The sequence below is a fragment of the Thunnus maccoyii genome, chromosome 23 (genome assembly GCF_910596095.1).
Source record: "Thunnus maccoyii chromosome 23, fThuMac1.1, whole genome shotgun sequence".
Lineage (NCBI taxonomy): Eukaryota > Metazoa > Chordata > Actinopteri > Scombriformes > Scombridae > Thunnus > Thunnus maccoyii.
The window spans coordinates 25,877,580-25,900,219 of NC_056555.1; the positions used below are offsets into that span (position 1 = coordinate 25,877,580).

The following is a 22,640-nucleotide window of genomic DNA, read 5'->3' on the forward strand; positions in this document are numbered from 1 at the left end:
ACACACCTGTAATACACACACACACACACACACACACACACCTGTAATACACACACACACACACACACACACCTGTAATACACACACACACACACACACACACACCTGTAATACACACACACACACACACACCTGTAATACACACACACACACACACACACACCTGTAATACACACACACACACACACACACACACACACCTGTAATACACACACACACACACACACACACACACTGATGCTAACAGTGACCATCAGTCACCTGACTGGCTTCAGACAGGAAAGATGTTTTCTGTTCTGTGATGTCTCACTCTGCTGTAAATATCATTCACTGTAAATTCATCTCAACATTTGTCAGTTTCACGTTTTATCTCGACGTCTGAACTTCTGATTCTTTTATACAAAGACTTGTTTTATGTGGAGACTTCATATAAAACATCAGTGTGTGTGTGTGCGTGTGTGCGTGTGTGTGCGTGTGCGTGTGTGCGTGTGTGTGTGTGTGTATGCATGTGTGTGTGTGTGTGTGTGTGTGTGTGTGTGTGTGTGTGTGTGTGTGTGTGTGTGTGTGTTCTGGCTGTTTGTTCAGTTTGGTCCCTGTTCAACAGATTAAAGAGCCAAAAGGCCTTCAGTGGCAGTTTAATCACCATGTCTGATCCTCTAACCCTCCAGCCAACACAATGCATGATAATCCAGCTAAACACACACACACACACACACACACACACACAGGATTTATATGAAATATCTGCAGAATCATGCAGCTTTATAAGTCATATTTCAGGAGGGATTTCTCATTTTTTGTAGCTTCTTTCACTCATTTATTGCATCAGATTTAGTTTCCAGTGAACGCTGCTGCGATGTTTATTTTACAACTATGGATTCATGTTTCCGCCTCTTAATGATGGATGTGAGTCTGCTGGTTGCTGAGTGCACTATTCCACGTTATGTGACCGTTTATTTATGCGTCAGCGCCGCCGTTAGCTCAGCACTTCCAAACTTTAGTCCATAATTAGACATTTAATAATAAAATAACAACATATTACTTTGTCTTGTTATGTGAGGAAACAAATGTTTTATCATTAAAACAAGAAAGTTGTTTCATTATAATGATGATGGGTTATGCTGTATGTTATTATAACGAGATGTTTATTGTTTTAATGAGAGACTGTATCATTAAAACAGCAACATTGTCTTGTTATCATGAGAAACTGAGCAATTTTCTTTTTTTCATGGTGGCAGCAATATGTTGCCGTCAGTTATCAGTAATGTAATGAACACTGGGAGCAGTTATATTTATTTCATATCAAAAACAGCAGAATAATTAAGAAGTTTTATTAGAGTCCAGCTGAAATGACTTCTCATTCCTCTCTGCAGTCAGAAATAATCATCAACATGTTTTAAAACGTCTTGTTTTGTTTTATTAAAATGAAGAAAAGTATCAGAAATGCTCCTGGATGTGAATGTGTGTCTCGTTCAACAAGCTGCAGGACAAGACGTGTGTTGATGTCCGTAGATCAGATGGAGACGTTAGCAGGAAGCTGATGTGTGTTGTTGAGGAGCAGGATGCGATCAGGCTCAGTGTGACCGTCTGCTCTGCTGATGACAGAACGCCACGTTATCGCTGCTCTCACTTCATTTTACGCTGTCGTTCTTCTCCACATGCTGTGTATATCTGCTCTCAGCGGCCAAATCACTGGTCTCACGGCGGCGGCGTTGTCGGCGGGAGCTTCGATTTAGCAGGATGAGGGATGAAGCGGCTGTGATTATTGGCTGAGAGAGCCGTCAGAGCGGCAGGACTCAGAGTCCAGTTAGCTCACATCAATAGATCAATAGATCGTTAGCTGAGCTCCCCCTGTGATGTCATCGATCAGTCAGCGAGCCGCTGAGAGGTTAAAGCTTCACACTGAGACTGAGAGTGAACAGAACTGTCTGTTTTTTATAAATGGCTGCAGATGTGAGAGTCGATAACGTCTCGGAGGGACAAACTGCTCTCACCGAGATTTATTGTTTTCTGTTTATTCTCAAAAGCAGCTCGATTCTCACACCGATAATTCATCTCTCACACACAAAGTTCATTGTTTTCTCTAAAACATACTCACGTTCTCTAGAGTTTAAACTGGATTTCATGTTCCCAAACCAGTCTCACCACTCAGTAGCTGTTCCGGAGCTTTCACTCATATCATTTTGACTTCCTCAGCTGATGGAGTCGTCAGCTTTTATAAGAAGCACTGATTGGTTTGTACAAATATCTGATTGTCGGACAGGAAATCCTCATGCTGTGGTCGTGTTCTCCATGTTGTGATGTCATTAAACAGACCGTTCCTGCCGTCTGTTTGGTTGATTATTCACTTCATCCTCCTCTTCATCAGCCTGCGAGTCGACTGTAAAACACTCGGCGTGTTTAAAAGATGTTTTACTGATGATGATCAGAGAGGAACATCATCAGTGTGACGGAGGGCAGCATGCGTTGGCTGCTTTTTGTTTGATGTTGCCTCTTGATGTCAGACAGGAAGTGATGTAAAAAGTGTCGACACAATCAGCTGCAGAAATCTTCACATGGTTTTGTTACCAACTGTGTTATTTAAGTTATTCCCTTTTTATCTGTGTAAATAGATTTATAGGAGATCAATATCTGCGATCTCTGTTATCGATTGCAGATCAAAAGTGTGGTTACTCTGCTTTATTTTTGTTGGCCAACATTAACAAATACTGTTGAACTGAGTGTTTCTGTTTTGGTTTTTACTGGATCCTGAACAGGTGTTATATGAGAGATGAACTGAACTGATAATTTTGTGGTGAACTGCTGTTGTTTCATGTGTTTGTTGTTTGTGCTGCTGGCTGTTCTGGTTCTGGTTTATATAAAGGTCTAAATTAATTCACACAAATCCTTTGTAGGGTAATCTTTGTCAGACTTTGACTCTGACTGGCGACTGACACGTTTAATTGGTGTAATGGGAAATTGCTGATCACTCAATAAACACACAAAGAGAGCATTGTCAGGTTATGAAATAGTGTAATCAAATAATACAATCAGAAGTATAAAGCATCATAGTTCTGGAGACAAAGATACCACCTAGCTATCTTTTCTTTGTCTGAAAGGTTAACCAGTCCCTTAAATACTACTCGTACAGAATTTAAGACATCTGTTTACTAACCTTACAGGTCAGCAACCCTCAGATAGAAACATAAGTCAAAAGTTCAGCTAATCTAGGAACAGACTTTCTTCACGACCATATATGACAGTACATAAGCACCAAGTAGCATCACAAAATAACATTACTACTATATTAAATTAAGGACAAACCACACTATCCTCTAAAGCTGATCAGTTTTACACATAAACATCTACATAACTACAGTTTATCTTATCACTGGCTCAGGTAAAGGTATAACAGAATAAACTGAACTGTTAGACACACAACTGCCTCATCTTACACAGCAAAGAACTAAGTTTAGAATAGACACAGCACACACAAACTAACACTAAACTGAACTTAAACACTGTCTGAAACATGTATGATATATTGAAGAAATACATCAAATGATAACCTGTTATTCAGTTTTCTTTTACATTGGTCAAAATATCAAATTCTAACAGCAAACTTTAAGAAGACACAACTCAGCTCCGACAGTTTTTATCATTGCACTAAATTTCTATTTTTAAGCGTCAGAAGACAGAAACAGAAGCTGTAAATATGAAGTTTCATGCAAGTTTCTCACATTGAGCATCGCTGTGTTGGTTTCATTCTGATTTTTAAGGTTTATGTTTCGGTTTTCTTGTTTGTTTGATTGTTTTTTTTTTGGGGGGGGGGGGGTCTATCACAATGAATTTTAAGTTGTTTGTGTTTTATCTTCCAACATCTTGCCTGTTGCATAAAGCAGCTGTGTGCTAAACACCATCATTTACACCACATTCTGTAAACTGACTGTTGTGTTTCTTTGGTTTTGCAGTGGATCAGATCCACTCTCAGCTTCTCTCTCTCTCTCTGAGTGAAGGTCAGAGAGTCTCAGTGTGGATAATTGAAGTGTGAGTTTGTAATTAAGAAGTGTGAAGTGAGATAATCTCAGAGAGAGACGAGCAGCTAGTTTCAGTCTCGTAGAGACAGACGGAGGAGGAAGTTCTTATCTCTCTGCAGGAGCGAGGGATTAATATGTAAAGACGGAGGGAGGACAGCGAGGACGGAGGAGGACGAGTCGGTCCATCTGATAAGAGCTGAAGCTGCTGTTAAACCGCTTCCTGACACACACCTGAACCCAGATCAGATTTAAAGTCTCTGAGAAAAAGAACAAGATGACTTCCTGTTCTTATCTGAGTCACTACTGCAGCAGCATTTCAGCATCCACTGGGCAGGTTTTCCTGCTCTCCAGAGGATGAACTCTTTTAATTTTAATGACTCTGTGACTTTTTTAAGGTTCCAGGAGTCTCTGAGGAAGTTCAGGAGTCCTCAAGAGCAGTAAAGATTTTTGTGCACAGAGGCTTTTATGCTCAATACGTTCTGTGTCGCAGAATATTCCAAACAAAATATTCTGCGAGGAAGCAAGAAGTCGAGTGTCACTGTGAGGACGTCATCGACCAAACATGGCTGCTTGCTGTGCTGCAGAGCTGCTGAGGAAGAATTATTGTGTCTGTGGCTGAAACAAAAAAAAGCAACTTAAAGCTTTAAGAACGTTAATATTCTTCACACATCTGTCTCCAGTTTGATGGTCTTGATTTTCAGCAGCAGGAGGTGAAGGTCAGGAATTCATTCATCAACACAAATCATCTGAGCATTCATGTTGTTTCTCCTAATCATCCGTCCTCGTCCTCGCCGCCGTTCGTATTTGAAGGTCAGAGTTAATAGAAAAGTTTTAAATGAGCGTCGCTGTGCTGCATCTGTCAGCTGCTAACTGCTGTTCAATCAGTCTGCTATTATCTGACATTAGAGAACAGAGAGTCAGGACAGACGGGGAATATCAAACAACAGAACAGATTTAAAGAAAAGAGAACCAACAGCAACAGGAAGTGATGTCATCATCCAATCCAAGAATTCAAATCTGTCCTTGTGCAGAACCTTCCTCCAACACAACACAGCTGGCTTTCCTGACAGTCGTGTAGGAAATATGGATCATTTAGGAAGTTCTAGAGGTACTTTGGCTGGTTCTAGTGGTCCTTTAGTAGGTTCTTGTGTTCCTGTCCGATGGTCACTGAGCAGAGTAGTCATTTAGGTGGTTTTAGTGGTTTTGGGGTGGTTCAAGTGTTCCTGTAAGGTTCACTGAGAAGGTTCTAGTTGTTCTTTCGGGTGTTTTCGTGGTTACTGAGGAGGTAACGGTCCCTAAGGACTTATAACAGATCCTGCAGGAGGTTCTAGTGGTCCTTTAGAAACTGATAGGTGTCCTTTACGATCCAGCAATGACTTGTAAAGGTCCTTAAATGGTTATACTCATTCTTTAGATAGTTCTTGTGGGCATTGAAGAGGTTCTAGTGATTCTTTGGGTGATTCTAGGGGTCACCGAGGACACTGCATAGGTCTCACTCCTTTAAGTGGTTCTAGGTTGATCTTGTGGACACTAAGAAGGTTCTAGAGGTTTATGTGGTTCTTCTGGTCCTTTGGGAGATTCTGTTTGTCACTGAGGGTGTTTTGGTCTCTTTAAGGTGGTTCTACTTGTCTTATGGGCCAAGTGGTCTCTTAGGAGGTTCTAAAGGTCTCTTATCTTGTGTTCATTAGCAAGGTTCTAGTGGTCATTTGGGTGCTTTGAGGGTTCCTGTAGTTGGGTTTTGTGGTTATTGAGGAGGTTCTAGTATTCATTGAAAGGGTTCTAAAGTTCCTTAATGAGCTCTATTTGTCCTTTAAGTGCTTCTAGTCACCATGAAGTAGGTTCTAGGGGTCCTCTGGAAGGCTCTAATTGTCTCAAATAGGTTCTTGTGGTCATGTAAGTGGTGTTGTAGGAGGTTTTAGAGGTCGTTTAGGAGGCTGAGGTGGTATTTTAGGTGGTTCCACTAGTCCTCTAGTGTTCTTTTAGTAAGGGTTCTCGGTTCTTTTGTAGTGATGTGTTACGTGTGTGACGTGTTCTTTGAACTGAATGAGTCCCGTTGTAATAGTGTGTCTATTAGAGATGAAAGCAGGAAGCAGGTCATCAGTCTGTTTATTCAGAGAAGTCTTCGACATTAAAACTGAACCGACTGAGTCACAGCTCGCTGTTACAGCCGAGCTGCTGCTGGTGAGCGCGGGTCTATTTTCAGTCCTTATTAATGCCGAACATCAACAGCTGAGGAATACATTTGCATCCTCTCTCGCTTCTTCTTCTCTTCATTTACTTTCTGTTCGTCCTCTTCGTTTCTTCTTCTGCTGTTCAGCTGCTTCCTAATTGGTGTTTGTCTTTGGATGAATGTGAGAGAGGCAGAAACAGAGATAAATAAGATCCATCTTTAATGATCCTTCAGGGGAATCAGACTGCTGAAATAATGACCTGATAGAAACTGAGGTTATTTAAACATTGGAGGATAAACTGTGGATCACAGCATCATCAGGAAGTCTGCAAATTATCATTATTATTTTAACATTATCAACGTGTTGATGTTTTATTTTCATGTGAACATGCAGGTTTGTGGTTCTGATATTTTAGATATTTATGATAATGTGGATCAGATCAGGTGAACTTGTTTTTTTCTGATTGCAGCGATGCTCCAGTGTTCAGTATCAGAGAGTTTATTGTTAGTGTGGAGCTGAGAGGAGGCATCAACCTGCATCTGTGCACCAGATCACCACACAGGATGTTAACATCCAGCAAAACTCATGTTCAACATTCATAACATAACAAGGTAACAGCAGGATGATATTCTGATAACATAATAACAATAAAGTAATAACGAGGTAATAGCTTGGTGTTAACAGCAGACAGATCCTGGTAGTATCAGAAAGAATTAACAACAATAAGCTTATATCAGCATCATAATAATATGGTGACATTAATGGGTTAATAACCTGACAATAGTAAGGTCTTTGATGTTACTACAGTTCTACAGTATGAAATGAAATGCACTCCTGATCTGCCTCCATATGATACAACTAACGGATGTAAAAAGAACCAATGAAACAACAGGATTCATGAGTGAGTGGCTGAGCAGCCAATCAAGAGCCCACAGGGAGGCGGTCCCTGTTCGTGTTCCTCACGATTATTCGATTATTGTTAGACGGACGGTTCACGCACGCTGGACTCCTGGTCAGGTTCACTCAGTCAGTCCTGGAGCCGTGAAGCGGAGACGTTCATCTAGTCGCAGTACGGCAGCCTCGAAGGACACAAACCTACATGTAAGCAGAGATGTCAGGATTTTATCAATATTGATACTGATACTGATAATTATCAATACTCTTATTGATACTACTCTCCATAATTTGGTTCGCTACGTCGTTAGCGGGTGATGTCTAGTGTCTGCACTAGAATATCATGTTAAGTTGCTGCGAGCTGTAAACTCACCACTTCTCCTCGGCCCGCCGCTGGCTGGGCGGCGCTTTCTTCTTCTTCTCTCCATTTTATGGCAGGTGTCAAATAAGGTACATTACTGCCGTTAGAATGAATTAACGTTACATAAATACCGATAGCTGATTCAGAAGCTTATCGATATATTGGTTGTTGATACTCATCCCCAGCAACAACATGACAAACAGACAGACGGTTGGTCGGTTTAACTGGAGGCTGTTTTTTATCTGCATTGTTGCATATCTGCATTGTTAGAAGCAGGAGTATTTTTGTTATGTTAATGAAAACCAGATATTAATGTACAATCAGCATTAATGTTACATTTAAACATCCGCAATGTGCACGTGCAGGCTTCTCCGCCGTGGAGAGTAAATGTTTTGACATCAGAGCTGCTTGTTTTTGGACTGAAAGCAAATCTACAAACGTCATTGTCTGCATGATCGTTTCTGTGTCGTGTAACTGGATTATGAGGTTAAACCAGAAACATGAGGAGGAGAAACTGAAATACAAACAAGACAAAAGATGTTTTTATTCTGCAGCTTTAACAGGCTGACAGAGAGAGAAAAGGCTGTTAGAGAAACCAGTTCAGACCAGTTTGTAGAGGGAGAAAAAAAACAGAAACCAGAAACCAGTTCAGTTTGATAAACATTTCATGGTGAAGAGTTTCACATCTCTGCGTTTTAAAGACTCGTGTTTGTGAGACCCTGCAGATGTAAATTTAATGAATGAATCTCACAGCTCATTTCTACTGTAAATGACTCAGGCGGTGGGGTCTAATTCCTGGTTCCTGTGTAACCAGCTGTGTGTCAGCGCCCCCTGCTGGTCTGAGCGCGTAAACCAGCTGATTTTATTCTGGTCACAGAGAAGAAACACCTGATGATCAAAGAAGCTTTTCTTTAATATTTAATCATGAGAAACAAACAGCTCTAGAAGCCGTCCTTCAGATCCTCTCAAACATATGAAATTATACATACTATATATATATATATATATATAACTGTAGTTTAAAGGGTCAATTAACTTAAATGACCTTCAGCTTCATCTGAAGAGCATCAGATCTGTGTGGAGCGATGATGAGGAGGCTGTAACCTTCCTCACATCGACACATGAAACTAACAGAAACGTTTTGTTTCCATCACGTTTGACTCTTTTAATGACGTCATCTCGTTGTTTCTTCTTCTTCTGCAACAGTTTAACGTCGACGACAACAGCAGGATGGAAACAAACATTTTTTACTTTAAATCTGTTGAAATTTGAGTGACGTTTTGTCGGAAACGTGACTGAAAGATGAATTTATACATTTGAGTTCAGTGTGGACGTCGAGTCAGTCAGTCGTGAGGAAGATGAAGACGAGTCAGAAACAGGAGAGTTTTTAAAATGAGCTGCATATGTGTGTGTGTGTACAGCAGTGTGTGTGTGTGTGTGTGTGTCCTGATGATGGATGTGTTTCCTACGAGTGTGTCTCTGCTCTGAGGTCAGAGGTCAAACAAATCGAGGTGCTCGTCCTTCTCTGCATGTTTTCGTGCGTCCACATGACTCATAAAGAAGAAGATGGATGATGACTCCGACAGCTTCAATCTGTTAGTGTGACGTGTTTAAAAATAGAAAGATGAATAAAACTCAGCCGCAGCTTCTTCTTCTTCTTCTTATAATCACAACTTTTGCAACAAACCTGCCACTAAATCAAAGAAAGAACGAGACCTGTAAGCAGGTAGACTGGGGTCCAGTCATGGTCTGACAGAGTTTCTTTCTTGTTTTACATCATGGAGGCTGCAGGTTTAAACCCTCAGTTTGCGAGTTAAACCCAGAAGTCTTGATTTCACTTCACTCAATGTTTTCGCATTTGGATGCAAATAGACGACTGAGATTAGCTCACAGAACACCTGAGATGCTAACCTGATGCTCAGGTTGAACTGGGAGGTCGTATATACGTAGGTTATACAGGTTTTCATAGTGACGTTGTGTAATCTCTGTCTGGATGATGTTCACAGTGATGATGAAGCTTCATGTGTCTCTGCAGCGGGAGGAGGAAGGAGGAGGTCGGGTTCAGGTCGGTGATGAAGATGCTGCTGTTGTATGAAACAGAGACCAGGATCAAGTCTGAACACTTTCACACTGCTGCAGTTTCTACCAGCTGATGTTTTACTGCAACATTTTGGTGGGAAAAAGAACAACGAGGTCGAACGTTTCACTCACATATACAGCAGCGACTTAAATATGTTCATTAACAATTACGTTGATTCAGCAGCGTCACGTTTCTTATCAAACATATTTGCAGTTCAGTCGAATATGAAGGTAACTTCTAGGAGACAGAGCTGAGAGAGTTAAACCTCACTGGTGCAGATCGTCTCTGAGGACTAAAAGCTTTCGTTGAAGGTTAAACTCAGGTTTCTTTGTTTAGGTTAAAATCTAAATGTCTTAAATTCAGATTAAAAGCAAACAGTCTTTCGTGTGTTTGGATGTAAAAGTTGTTGCAGGTTTTAGTCTGATCCTCTCTGCTGCACTTTAGCCTGTTGGAACCAGATGTTGTTAATTATGAATATAACCTGTTTATAACCCTCTGTGTTGTCTGTCACATCAGCCTGAACAGCCTCTCTGTTAATAACACACACACACACACACACACACACACACACACACACACACACGCTGAAAACACTAATCCATAATGAATGTGGCCTCTCATTAAACGAGAAGCATTTTACACACACACGCTTCTGAAGAGCATTTGTATTTCAGCGTGTGTGTGTGTGAGCATGTGTGTGAGTGTGTGTGTGTGTGCGTGTGTGTGTGAGCGATTTGTCGAGCACTTCCTGTTAATGGCGGAGGAGCAGCAGCGAGGTGGCGTTCGTTTGGTCAAATCAAAGCATAAATGATTTAGACGTAGCGAGCGCTTGACGCCGCATGAGTTCACTTCATGAAACGTTAAATATGATGTTAACACACACACACACACACACACACACACGCGCACACACACACACACACACACACACACACACACACACACGTTGGGAAACTGTGTCAATAATAATGATGTTAACCGCCATACAAACCATCATCACAGAAACCAATTAGCTGATATAAAACAGTGAACAGATGATTAAACTACAAAGGGAAACATACACAGTTTGTATTTTCATTTAATAAATATGAATATATGTAAATATTATATATATGAATATGTATATTTAATGAGTTTTCTGGGGCAGCAGAGATTCATTCATATTCATTCTCTGCACTGAAACACTTTCATACATTCACACACTGACCGCAGTCTGATGATGATGATGATGAAAACACCAGAAGAAGAATAGTTTGATAATCACAGTTCAGCCTGAAAACGTTTTCCTGAATATTAAACATTAAACTCTCTCTTATCTAGAAGCTAAAGATCTGCAGTGTTTCAGTTTGTTTGACGTTTTCTTTTCTGGACAAATGATGATTTAAAGGACTTTTTTTTTTTTTTGCTTGTGTGTCCGTCGGGAGCAGAAAGTGCTGACAGCTGCATCAGAGTCAATATCTGTTTGTTTTGACAGAGGACGTACTGACACCCACACGTCTCTCTGTAGGGTTCGTGTGGTCAATAAAATGGAGGTGTGTGTGTGTGTGTGTGTGTGTGTGTGCGTGTGTGTGTGTGTGTGCGTTACCTGATGATGAAGGTGATTTTGAGGAAAGTCGAGTTCACCTTTTTCTCTGCAGCAAACTGACTGAAACATGTTCTGACTGCAAACACAAAGACATGAACATAAAAACAACATCAAATATTAAAAATAGATCCTGTAAAATCCACAAACACTGGATCCTACATTTCCCATAATGCACCTGGATAGAGTCTTTCACTAGAGTCTTCAAACTCCACACCTCCGGTTCGTAGCGCAGACCTTCTGTTATATTATTTTTAAATATTTCTTTTATGTGTTTTTTTTCTTCGTAATTGGATTAATTTTTTATTTAATTATTATTTATAACAGTTTTTTCTTCGGGTAACGTGCTCCGTTTTCTCTGTTCAATTCTGAGAAAATAAAACAAACATTTGGGTGGCTGTGGCTCAGGACGTAGAGCAGGTCGTCCACTAACCGGATGAGCGGCGGTTTGATTCCCGGCTCCTCCAGACCGCATGTTGAAGATCCTGAACCCCAAACTGCTCCTGAAGGCTGAACCATCAGCGTGTGAATGTGGCTTGTAGTGTAAAAGTGCTTTGAGTCTAGAAAAACCCGTTTCCATTTCACATGTGGGAACTAAAACGAGGCCTTCGGGAACATTTGATTACATCATGTCGTGTCTCTGCAGGATTTCATTGTTAATTTGCGTTTGAACCTCACTGGTTGTGCCTGAAGTGCAGCTGATAAAAGCTCCGTAAAGCAGAACCGTGGCAGGAAAGATGACAAAACTACAAGAATGAGACTTTTTAAAGCAGAAGGTTCAGTCTCAGACCAGGCGGCTCTCTGCTCTGCGTTCACCTGTAGAGGAAGTTTCAGTGTCATGGCAACGTGCTCTCCAAGGTGACGGCAAAGTTTGTGTCAATGACTGATCACCTCGTCTCCTCCTTCAAACCTCCGAACCTTGAGTCAGAGCGTCTGAACGCTCACAGCCAATCAGAGGCTGCGACCTTGTCAGTGTGTGTGTGTGTGTGTGTGTGTGTGTGTGTGTCACAATAACTGTCACGCATACAGAATTAGAAACACACACACAGTCAGAGTACAGGTGTGTGTGTCAGAGTCATATGACTGTGTCCTTCATCAAGGATCTGCTGCTCATTAATACAGAAGCTTCCAATTAATCATTAAGCCTCGTTCAGTGTAAAGTGTCGTCAGTGCCTCCTACAGGCTGCAGAGCTCATCACACGCACAAACAGCATTTATTTGTTTTTATGGAAAACAGAAAAGGTCATAATTCATCTCCTTTTCCCTGCTGTTTTGTTGTTGTTGTTGTTGTTTACTTTTTATTAGGTTTTCTTTTTAATAACACATACACACACAGAGTGGTGTGTTACATATGTGCCAAACAGACACAAAACACACTTGAGGAAGAAAACAATAATAATAATAAATAAAATAAAATAAACAAACATCACAGCTGAAGGCTCAACTGAGCAGAAATAAAAGAAGCAGAAATAAAAGAAAGTTCAAAGAAAATAAAAACTCTGGTAAAACCAGGAAAGTGAGTTTTAAGAAGAGACTAAAAGGAAATCAGTGACTGCAGACACTCGAGTTTAAAAGACGACAGAACGGAACAGACTTAGTTTGCAGCTGCACAGAGCTGCGTTCATAACTGCCAGCTTGCGATATATAAAACTATATTACAAGCGGTATAAAACATCAGCTTTGTTGTTCAGATTTCCACAGTTTGAAGGTTTCTTCACTCTGTGTGATGTTGTTCTGACTGAGATTTCACTGTGAGAATCCACCGACGGATGATTTTAGGACCAAAGTCACACCATGTGACTGCTGCTACTACAAACCAACCAATCAGAATGCAGCATGAAATGACACAGAATACGCTGGATGGTAAGAAACCAAAATAACAGGCTGTTTTGCAAATACCGCCATCTTGTAATTTTGATGACGTTTGATGACAGAATGCATTGTGGGATTGTTTGGGAACAAAGGTAGAGAGTAGCGCAGAAACAGGGTTTAAATGAAGTGAAAAGAGGCAGAGCTTTGACAGCTGGACAGTATGAAGTTAGAGAAGAAGACAGTTTCTCTAAGATCTGAGATAAACATGTAAAGTTTGTCCTGCGGGTGGCGCCAGAGGAAACATCATGTGGTCATTAAAATCCAAAGGGTTCATCTTCTGGAGAGCAAGAATTAGATCAGATATCATGTTTCAGATCAACATCACCATCGTTACATTTCGTCTCTTCACCTTTTCTTATTTAACGGATGCAAACTGTGGACGTTGAACGTCTGAACTCAAACAGGCTGCAGGACTCTGATGTGACGCTGCTGCAGCCTTCGTCCTCGTTGTCACTGTTCATCGTCTGTCTCGAGGAGACGGGAGGTTAATTGGTGTCTTCTCATATTAAACTGCAGTGGACACACAGAGCTGCGAGCGCTGAGAACAGATTTAGACCCTGAACACACACTGAGCAGCCGTGGTGGAAAAACAGCGCCGCCTTCATCACTGCAGGCTCAGAGAGAACAGAAGACGTTTGCAGAGAAAACAGAGATGTTTGTGTCCGTCAGATGAAGGTCGTCTGCATCTTAAAACACGAGTGAAACATGAACCTGCTGTTTGTGTGGAGTCGCTCATTAAAGCAGCAAGAATTACTGCCGATTACTGTCTGTAATCATTTCACACACGATGCTGTAAAAGTAATGTAACACTATTTCTGTCTTTAGCAGCCCCCGGTCGGCCCTTTGTTGGCCCCCGGTCGGCCCTTTGTTGGCCCCCGGTCGGCCCCCCATTGACCCCTGGTTGGCTGTTTGTCGGCATGCCACCCAGAATGAAACATGAGGATTTTGTAGATTATAACCTTTATTTTAATAGTATATAATAATTATAGTGGTTCAACAAATGATTATTTTCATTATTGATTATTTGATTATTATTGTTTAGTCTCAGAAAATCTTCAAAAACGTCGCCACAGGTTCGTAACACCCGAAGTCAACAACTTACTTGCTCTCCTAAACAACATATGAAAACCTCAAAATGTGTATTTTACTGCAGAATAAGATTAAGAAAACTACAAGAACTACAGAATGTTTTGATTCAACAATTAATTCATTATTAAAATAGTTGTGATCATTTTTCTGTCAATCGACTAAATGTTTCAGCGCTCATGATGCTGTAAAAGAAACGTAACACTAGTTCCGTCTTTTAAAGGCCCCCGATTGGTCCCTCGTCGGACGTTTGTTGCAGGATTTAAGACGATTAGTTCCAGTCAGACAGGTTTGATGGAGCAGCGGTTCATCCTGTCAGTTTGTTGTTTGAGCAGCTGATAAAAAGTTCAAACTGGAACATTTAGTTTGTAGATTATTGAGCTGCAACAATTCATTGATTAATTGATTAGTTGTGAACTATATTGATAATCAATTAAACATTTAAGAAGAAAAAGTCAAAATTCTCTGATTCCATCTTTCTAAATGTGAATATTATCTGGTTTCTTTAGTCTCTATGACAGCAAACTGAATATCTTTGTTATGGACAAAACAAGACATTTGATGACGTCGTCTTCAACTCTGAGAAACACTGATCAGCATTTTATGGACCAAACAACTAATTGATTAATTAAGAAAATAATTGACAGATTAATCGATAATAAAAATAATCATTAGTTGCAGCCCTAATAGATTACGACCTTTATTTTAATGCCCTTTGATGACTGTATGTTAAAAAAAAAATAGAGAGCAGCAACAATAAATACAAAGAACATAAACAGACTGAGACAAATGACGCACACTAACGTACAAGATTTATTTTATTTTATAATCTACAACAAATGAATTAAGGTATTTTTGTCTCCTGCAGCAGTAGCTCTGGAAGTCCTGTGTTCTTTGAGAAAAATAAAAGGGAGAAATGTATATTTTAGATCAGAACATCAGTTTTCTGTCTCTGTAGATGACTTTAGTCTCATTTTTATTTTGCATTTGGACTTCGAGGGATCAAACACGTCTCGTCTCTTGGTGTATTTCTTCGTTTTGTCGCAGCATTGGTGTGTGAATAAAGTTTCTTGCAGCTTCTCTGCAGGATTTTAATTTGAGCTGATGGAGACAGAAACCCGCAGAGACAAACTGAGCTCTCCTCCGACTGAACATCTGATCGCTGAGCATGCTGGGAAGGCAGGACGGCCATCAGGTAGAATATACATCTCTCTGTGTCTGATAATAATGAACGAGACGTGTTTTTAAAGAGGACTGAGAGTTGACCAGCGCAGAGACGCTGTTGAAGAGTTTTTATTGTTTGAATGTTGTTCAGGACTTTAAATGAGCTCATCTGCCTGCAGAGTGTTTACAGGCTGTGATGTTTTACAGTCAGAATAATGAACTCTGCAGATCTCTGGCTCCTCCATGTGGACGCCGACTGAACTGCAGCTTCATTCAGAAAAGGGACAAAACGCTGCATCAGCTCCATTTTCTGCTGATTGTTGGAAAAAGTAGCGTTTAGTTTACACATTGAGTTTCTGTCATCAGCAGCAGCGTTTACACTCATTATTCATAAAGCAGCAGCTGTTTATTCTAAAGGAAAGTGCTTTTTCTGTAACTGATCATCTTTCAGGAATAAATATTAAGACTCGCACACTGTTTGCTTCATTTTTACACATTTTAATAAATGGAAATACAGAATATAAATGAAGATTCTGACATATGTGGTGGATTTTTCAGCCTGAATTAAAAGCAAACTGGAAAATGGACAATTTAAAGGAAAAGTGACTGTGAGGGAAGTGTGTGAGGGGCTGGTTTTCATATCAGGAGATGATGAAAATGACACAAATACATCACATAACTATTCTCCAACATTCAGTATCACACTTTATATTTATCATGATCCCCCAACATTGTCCTGATCATGTTTTAGTTCTAGTTTTGTTTATTTGTCTCTACATGTATAAAGCAGCTTACACAGTTTTTAAAAACTTCTCTGACCTTGTTTTATATACACACACACACACATATATGTAACGGGTATAGGATGGACCCAATAGCAGCACAAATGACACTGGTATAAACTTTGCAGTCTTTATTTCACACGATGTCAAGGCAATAGTAGCACGGTCGGAGAAACACAGTTCTAATGAGTATGGCTCCACCGGATCTTCCACTCCCACAGCGGACAAAGACCAGGGAACAGGCAGGCAGAACTCAGAGTCAGGGACAGAAGGCTGGTGGGTTTACCGGGGCAGAGACGAGGGGCGATGGTCGAAGACAAGCTGATCAGAAACCGGGAAGGCAGTCCAGTGAAGATAGCAAGATGACTGAGCATAGCAGCGTAGACAATCTGACAAGGAGGGAGTGGGCCGAGGCAGCTTATATACTGGCTTGATTGCAGATGATGAGCAGGTGGGAGCGCCAGGTGAAGGTGGTTGAACTAATGAGGGGTGTGGCAGAGCAGAGAGTGAGACTGAATGATTGGATGATTCCCACAGCAACAGGTGAGGGGGAGAGCAGACTCTGACACACACATATATATATATATATATATATATTCATATATATATATGAATACCTGTTAAATAGGGAATTTGATGACCTTGACTATAGTTTACAAATTAGAGTTTTTACAATTTGCAATTTTGCACAAAAATATGGATTTAATGTTTTGACCATATTATAGTTTGCAGTGCAGAATTTCTAGTATTTATGATCGTTTATATTTCTCTTGTAAATATTTTAACATCGTGCGAGTTTAACAGCAAATTTGGGGGGAAAAAAAAGATGTTTTGCACAACATCAAAGAACTTCCATACTTATAACAGGAAAATGTATTTTCTTATTCTGAGATACTTTTCTGGTTGTAATGATGAAGAGTTTTATTGTTATAAACGTCTGAAAACAAACACATGTATTTAATTCTGCGTTAAAAGACATTTAGACTCGATTCATTCAAACATTAACAAGCAGTTTACAGTCTAATAACACTTTTCTCCTTAGAACCAGAAAAATCACTTGTTTAATGTTATAATGAGTTGTTTTACTCGTTATAATGAGCAAAAAATCTTGTTTTATTAAGTAAACTCTCTCACTATAACTAGAAAAACTATTCGTTATAATACTCTCTATTTCTATTCATGGTGATTTATAGAGTTGAAGAGACTGCAGTAACATTTGGTGAGAACATGTGTGACCATCCCGCGTGTATTATCAGTATTAGAGCCTGAAGTCAAAGCCCGACCTCTGACCTCTGACCTCTGACTCTCTCTCTCTCTCTCAGATACGGCGACATGGTTCCAAAGACCATCGTGGGGAAGATCTTTGGCTCTATCTGCTCGCTGAGCGGCGTGCTGGTCATCGCCCTGCCGGTGCCCGTCATCGTCTCCAACTTCAGCCGGATCTACCACCAGAGCCAGAGAGCCGAGAAGAGACGAGCTCAGAAGGTGATGACACGACCTTTAACCCCCTTTAAACTTCCTCCAACTCACTGAGAAACTGTTCTACGTAGCTGTTGTTGAGACAGAAGTCAGATTGTTTGTTGCCCGGACAGATAGAAACAAATGTGAACGTTAACACTGTGAGTTTTTTTTACTGCAGCAGATTTCATCTTCATCATGAAGCACAGCTCGTCATGTCCCATCGCAGCTGAGTTTGTGCTTTTTCTTCTTAATTTAGAAATCTTAGCTTCTGCAGAACCCACAGGAGAAAAGGGAGGAAGACGCAGAGAGGACAGAGCTGCGTCCAGGATTTACTTCCTCTCAACATCAACAAATGACTGTTCTGGTTGAGCTGGAGATCTTTGTTTATCCCACTGGGAGGCCGATAGAAACATGAAGCAGCTGAATCTTTTTCTCTGTCTGCTGCTGTCTGAATACCAAAATCTGTACACGATCAACATTTGTCTGAATCACACGAGACGCTCCGCTCAAAACCAAAACAGACATTCGTTTTCTCGTAATTATGATTTATCCTTCAGAGCCGCTGAAGCCCCACAAAATATTGACAAGAAATTAACTTTTATTAATTATTATCTTGTTCCCACAAGTCAGTATCATGTTCATGTGAGATATTATCTGTCTTTCATGTTCAACTTATCATCTCTGTTGCAGAAATGATCTCGTATGCACAAATTATTTTCTTGTTTTCGTGAGTTATTATCTTGTCTGCACAAACTGTTTTCTTGTTTGCACACATTATTATCTTGTTGAGAAGTTATGTTCAGGCCGATTTTAATTTTCACCGTGCAAGATATGTTCTTTGCACAAGTTATTATGTTGTTTGAGATGTTGTCTTGTTTGCACAAGATAATTTAATTTTGTGCAAAAGATTGTAGGAAAACATTTCTCTTGGCTTCCAGGGCTCAGTCTAATACATGAATTTATCCCTTAATAAACCCCAAACTGAGGTCACAAAGCCATCGCAGAACCTCTCAGGTTTTGAGTCAGATAATCACAAGTAGACGACTTTGAAAATAATTATTTTGAGATCACAAAAAATGAATCTTTTTTTATGAAATTCAAAATGATAATTAGGACTTTGACCTCTTTATCTCTTTATTTGATCAGACAGATTCTGGGGTTCAAAATCTTTCCTCAGTGTTTCTGTTCTCCACAGATACAGTCTGTCTTTGCAGTTTAACTCAGCTGCTCTGTCTCGTCACTTTACACACACACACACACACACACACACACACACACACACACACACACACACACAGAGGATAATTGGACAGGCTAAATGGACATGTGTGTGTGTTCACAAACAGAAAACCAGGCTTGCTAGAATTCACGCGGTGAAGAGCGGAGGGGCTAACGCTTATTTGCAGTACAAACGCAACCAGCTGCTGATTGGCCCAGACGAGGAGGTAACCACGGAAATGCAGTCGTCATCCATCGTCGTCGGGTGGTGCTGGTGTTTTTTTTTTTTTATCCTTTGATTTCTTCCTTTTTTTCATGTTTTTCTTTCTCTCGTTGAGCTGTGACCGAACGCGCTGCAGGCTGCTGCATGCTGGAGGGGGATTGGCTGTTTACCTCCTCACGCTGCCGTTTTCCTCAGTCAGTGATCCATCATGTTTTCTTTTTTCTTTCTTATCTGTCAAGCTATAAATATATCAATCGGTTCAACATTAACATTTTTCCATTTCCCCCACTGGGTCATAAAGCTACTCTGACCTGCAGTTTATATGTTTTACTTACTACCCATCTGTAGTCAACAACAAACAACAAGCTCCAAACTTTAGTCGCATGTTTCACTCCAACTCTAAACACTATGGTTCCCATAATCCAAACAAAAAGTAGCTGAATTCATCCACAACTGAGCCAGAGTCTGAAAGTAGCATGAACCCAGACATGTGACTCACTCAGGCATTCAAACAGTTAATTATGTGAAGAATGTTCAAAATATAAACCCTTCAGATGGTAAGCACTCTTTTTAGTGACTCTTACTATGACCGTAAAAGCTGTTTTGGAGCTGTTTTCTTCCACATTCTTTCCTGGACGGCTGGAAGAGACTTTTCTTCTCATGTTTTTGTTGTTGAGAAAAGAATCTCATCATAAGGTCCATTTAGTACCTGTTCTGGAGCTTTAAATGACATAATATCATCTCCCTCAGCGTATGGACTTGTCCAGTTGTCATATAATTATAGATATTAATAGATTGAGCACTTCCAGAACAGAATATCTCATCTTGAACAGCTACTACATGGACCTTGTGGTGAAATTGTGTTCTTACCTGCTGTTTCCAAGTTTAGGAGCAAAATCTGGACCTCCAGGCTCTGAATGACCTGTTAGCTCTGGCTAACCACACCGTCATCTAGAAATACATTATTATCAGTTAGCCTACTGATAAACGTTGGGTCTGCTATGCTTGACATTTTGTTGTTTTATACATTGCTCATGACATCATGTTATGTCTGTTTTACTGGTTTTTGCCTCATTATTTATTTATTCCTGATTTTTTTTGTTTTTATTGTCTGTTTTGCTTAAAGCACTTTTTAAACATTGGTTCTGAAAAGTGCTACAAATAAATTTTGTTATTACAATTATTTTCATTTATGAGCTGCTTCTAGAGTTTTTCCATTACTGGGACTTAGAGACCCGTAACTGAACTTGTTCCGGGTTCTGCTTTTGTTTCCCACAAGTTCAGGGAGATAAATTTTGGGTATTAAATCAAGTTCCAGGTGCTCGGTTAAGCAGATTTGTCATCATACGTCAACCACAACAAACACAACAACATAGCATTAGCCACCGTGTCACTACTCTGTGTAAATCAATGAAGACTTTTTCAACTTTAAACCAAAGACTTTTTAATATTCCAATGACTTACATCTAAAGCTTTTCGCCTTTTTATTTACATACATCTGATCCTTCCCGGTTTGTAAAATACCAGGGCTGGAAAAGCAAGGCAGAACCGACCATCTTTGCTCTGCAAGGTTCAGTTTTAGGTTACAAGTTATTCAGAACTAAAGTAGCACACCCTGAACATCTTGTTTTTGCTGCCCTCCAGTGGTGTAACTTCTCACCTTGCTGCAGTGATGTACAGGTGTACTCCAGGACACTGTGACGTCACTGTTGGATGTGGTTACAGGCTGAACAGAAAACATTTCTGACCACATCCAACAGATGAAACAGAGAGGGCAGAAAAATCCTGCTGTTCAGCCTGATTTTAAGTTTTTTTTAAGTCCTTGTGATGGAAAAATACCAGCAGGTTCACTGTCCTGATGTTACTTTTAACTCCGCCAAAGGAAACTGTTACTGCTGAACTTTCTTTCCATCTCTTTCTAACCCTGCTGTCTGTGGCTGCATCACTGACTCACTCTCAGTCCTGCTTCTTTGTTTTTTTTCTTTTTCTTAGAATCTCTGCACATCTCTCATCTTTGCTCTCAAACTGACACCATATGTGGAGAACAGAAACTGTTTATTGACCTCTTCATTCGTTAGTCCGCCCCACTAACTCAACTGTGCATGACCTGGTCCTCAGGTGTTTTCTGAGGGTCTCCAAAGGCTTCATCCCTCCACCTTCGCCTCCCAGCTTCTGTCTTCCTCTCTGTTTTGTTTGGATTCATGTGCATTTTGATTGGCTCGGTGGCTCGGCTGCCGACTGACTGGCCTGCGCTGCTCATGACATAATCAATACGCGTCTTAGATTTCATCACCGTGTGGACGAATGAGATTGAAGGATGAGCTGCATGTCAATCAGCCAGCCATGCAGCATGAACGGGGCAGAGTCAATCTGACGCAGAGGCTACAGTGGAGCTAGACAAACTGAACAGTCTGGAACAGTCCAAAGTTTTGAGAAAAAAGCTAGTTTGAGTTCTTAACCAGAGTCACGAGAAGATGGAAGAGACAGATACTGTGTACATGAATAGAAAAGAACCGAGGCACAGTCCTAAGTTAGGCTAGGAGTTTCAAGAGGGTCCAACTGCAGACTTCCTTTCAGGGTTCCCTTAGTCTGCAAGCCAATAGGAAGGGTATAGGGTCCCCAGGAGTAATGTTTGTCACCTTCTTTAGGGTTTTCAGAAGTCAGATGACTTGCTTTTGGGTCGTCAGAGGGTTTGTGACTTCCTTTAGAATCTTCAGGATTTAAGATACCCAGACTTCATTAAGGTCTCCAGTATTGAGGGAGGATCATTACTTCCATTACAATTCCTAGGAGTGAGGTGTGTTACTTTCTTTAAAGTACCTAGGATTGAGGTTCATCATTTCCCATAGAATTCCCAGGATTCAGTGAGGTGTATTACTTCCCTTAGTGTCCCTATGAGTATAGTGCTTGCCTTCCTCTAGGGTACACAGGAGTAAGCTTCACTTACTTTACCTACCCTCTTCCCATTGGCTTGCAGACCCAGGAGGTCCAGCGTGTTCCTTCTTAGCAGTTTCCCTTTACTTCCAGTCTTTGTGCTAAGCTAGACTGAACATGCCTCGTAGCCATCTTCTCATGTGACTCTGGGAAAGACGGATGAAATGCATACTCCCTAAAATGGTGGATTGTTCCTTTAAGTATCTGAGCTCCTACCGCCATCTTCCCTAAGTCTTCAGCCCTTCTGTCTATCCACCTGCGTCACATTCAGTCTGAACCCCTGAGCAACATGAGTACGGTGGCTCTCTTGGATCAAATGAGGCTTGAGTCAAACAGACAGACATGCAACACCAGAAACACAAACACATCCGTGAGAAGCAGCGATGAAGCTGCTGAATGGCGGCAGTCTGTGGCCTGTGTTTGAACCAGTGAGCAATCCGTCACTTTCTAACTGGACAGATGTGAACGTAGCCATAGGTGGTGAGAACATTAACGCGGACGCTGGGGGACAGTCCTTGTTTGTGCTGTGACATGTCCAATGATGGATCACTGTGTGGTCATGTGATTTATGTTTGTTCCCTGAAGGCATCCAAGGAGGCAGGACAGGCGCTGGTGTGCAAGATCAACCCCAACTTTGAGGTGCATCATCATCACCTTCTGCACTGTTTGGAGAAAACCACGGTGAGAACACAAACACACAAAACACACTGAAATTTAAAAACTGTATAACTGTACAATGTAACTGTATAAACTGTTTGATGTCCATAATTAAAGGAACATTCTGGTTTATTCCAAC

The 22,640-nt window shown here is 40.7% G+C and overlaps 1 protein-coding gene and 1 long non-coding RNA gene across 2 annotated transcripts in view; both read left to right on the forward strand.

Moving 5' to 3' along the window:
* The window catches only part of LOC121891173 (potassium voltage-gated channel subfamily D member 2-like), an 83,980-nt gene that overhangs the window by 55,879 nt on the left and 5,461 nt on the right, over positions 1 to 22,640 (forward strand). Inside the window, exons 5-7 of the mRNA XM_042403958.1 lie at positions 17,331 to 17,493; positions 18,816 to 18,914; positions 22,430 to 22,525. Of these exons, the coding sequence (XP_042259892.1) occupies positions 17,331 to 17,493; positions 18,816 to 18,914; positions 22,430 to 22,525 (358 nt within the window). The remainder of the gene's footprint in view (positions 1 to 17,330; positions 17,494 to 18,815; positions 18,915 to 22,429; positions 22,526 to 22,640) is intronic.
* Positions 3,548 to 10,629, forward strand: LOC121891175. The gene is made up of 2 exons (XR_006094048.1): positions 3,548 to 7,288; positions 9,478 to 10,629. It is a non-coding gene; the product is annotated as an uncharacterized LOC121891175 (long non-coding RNA).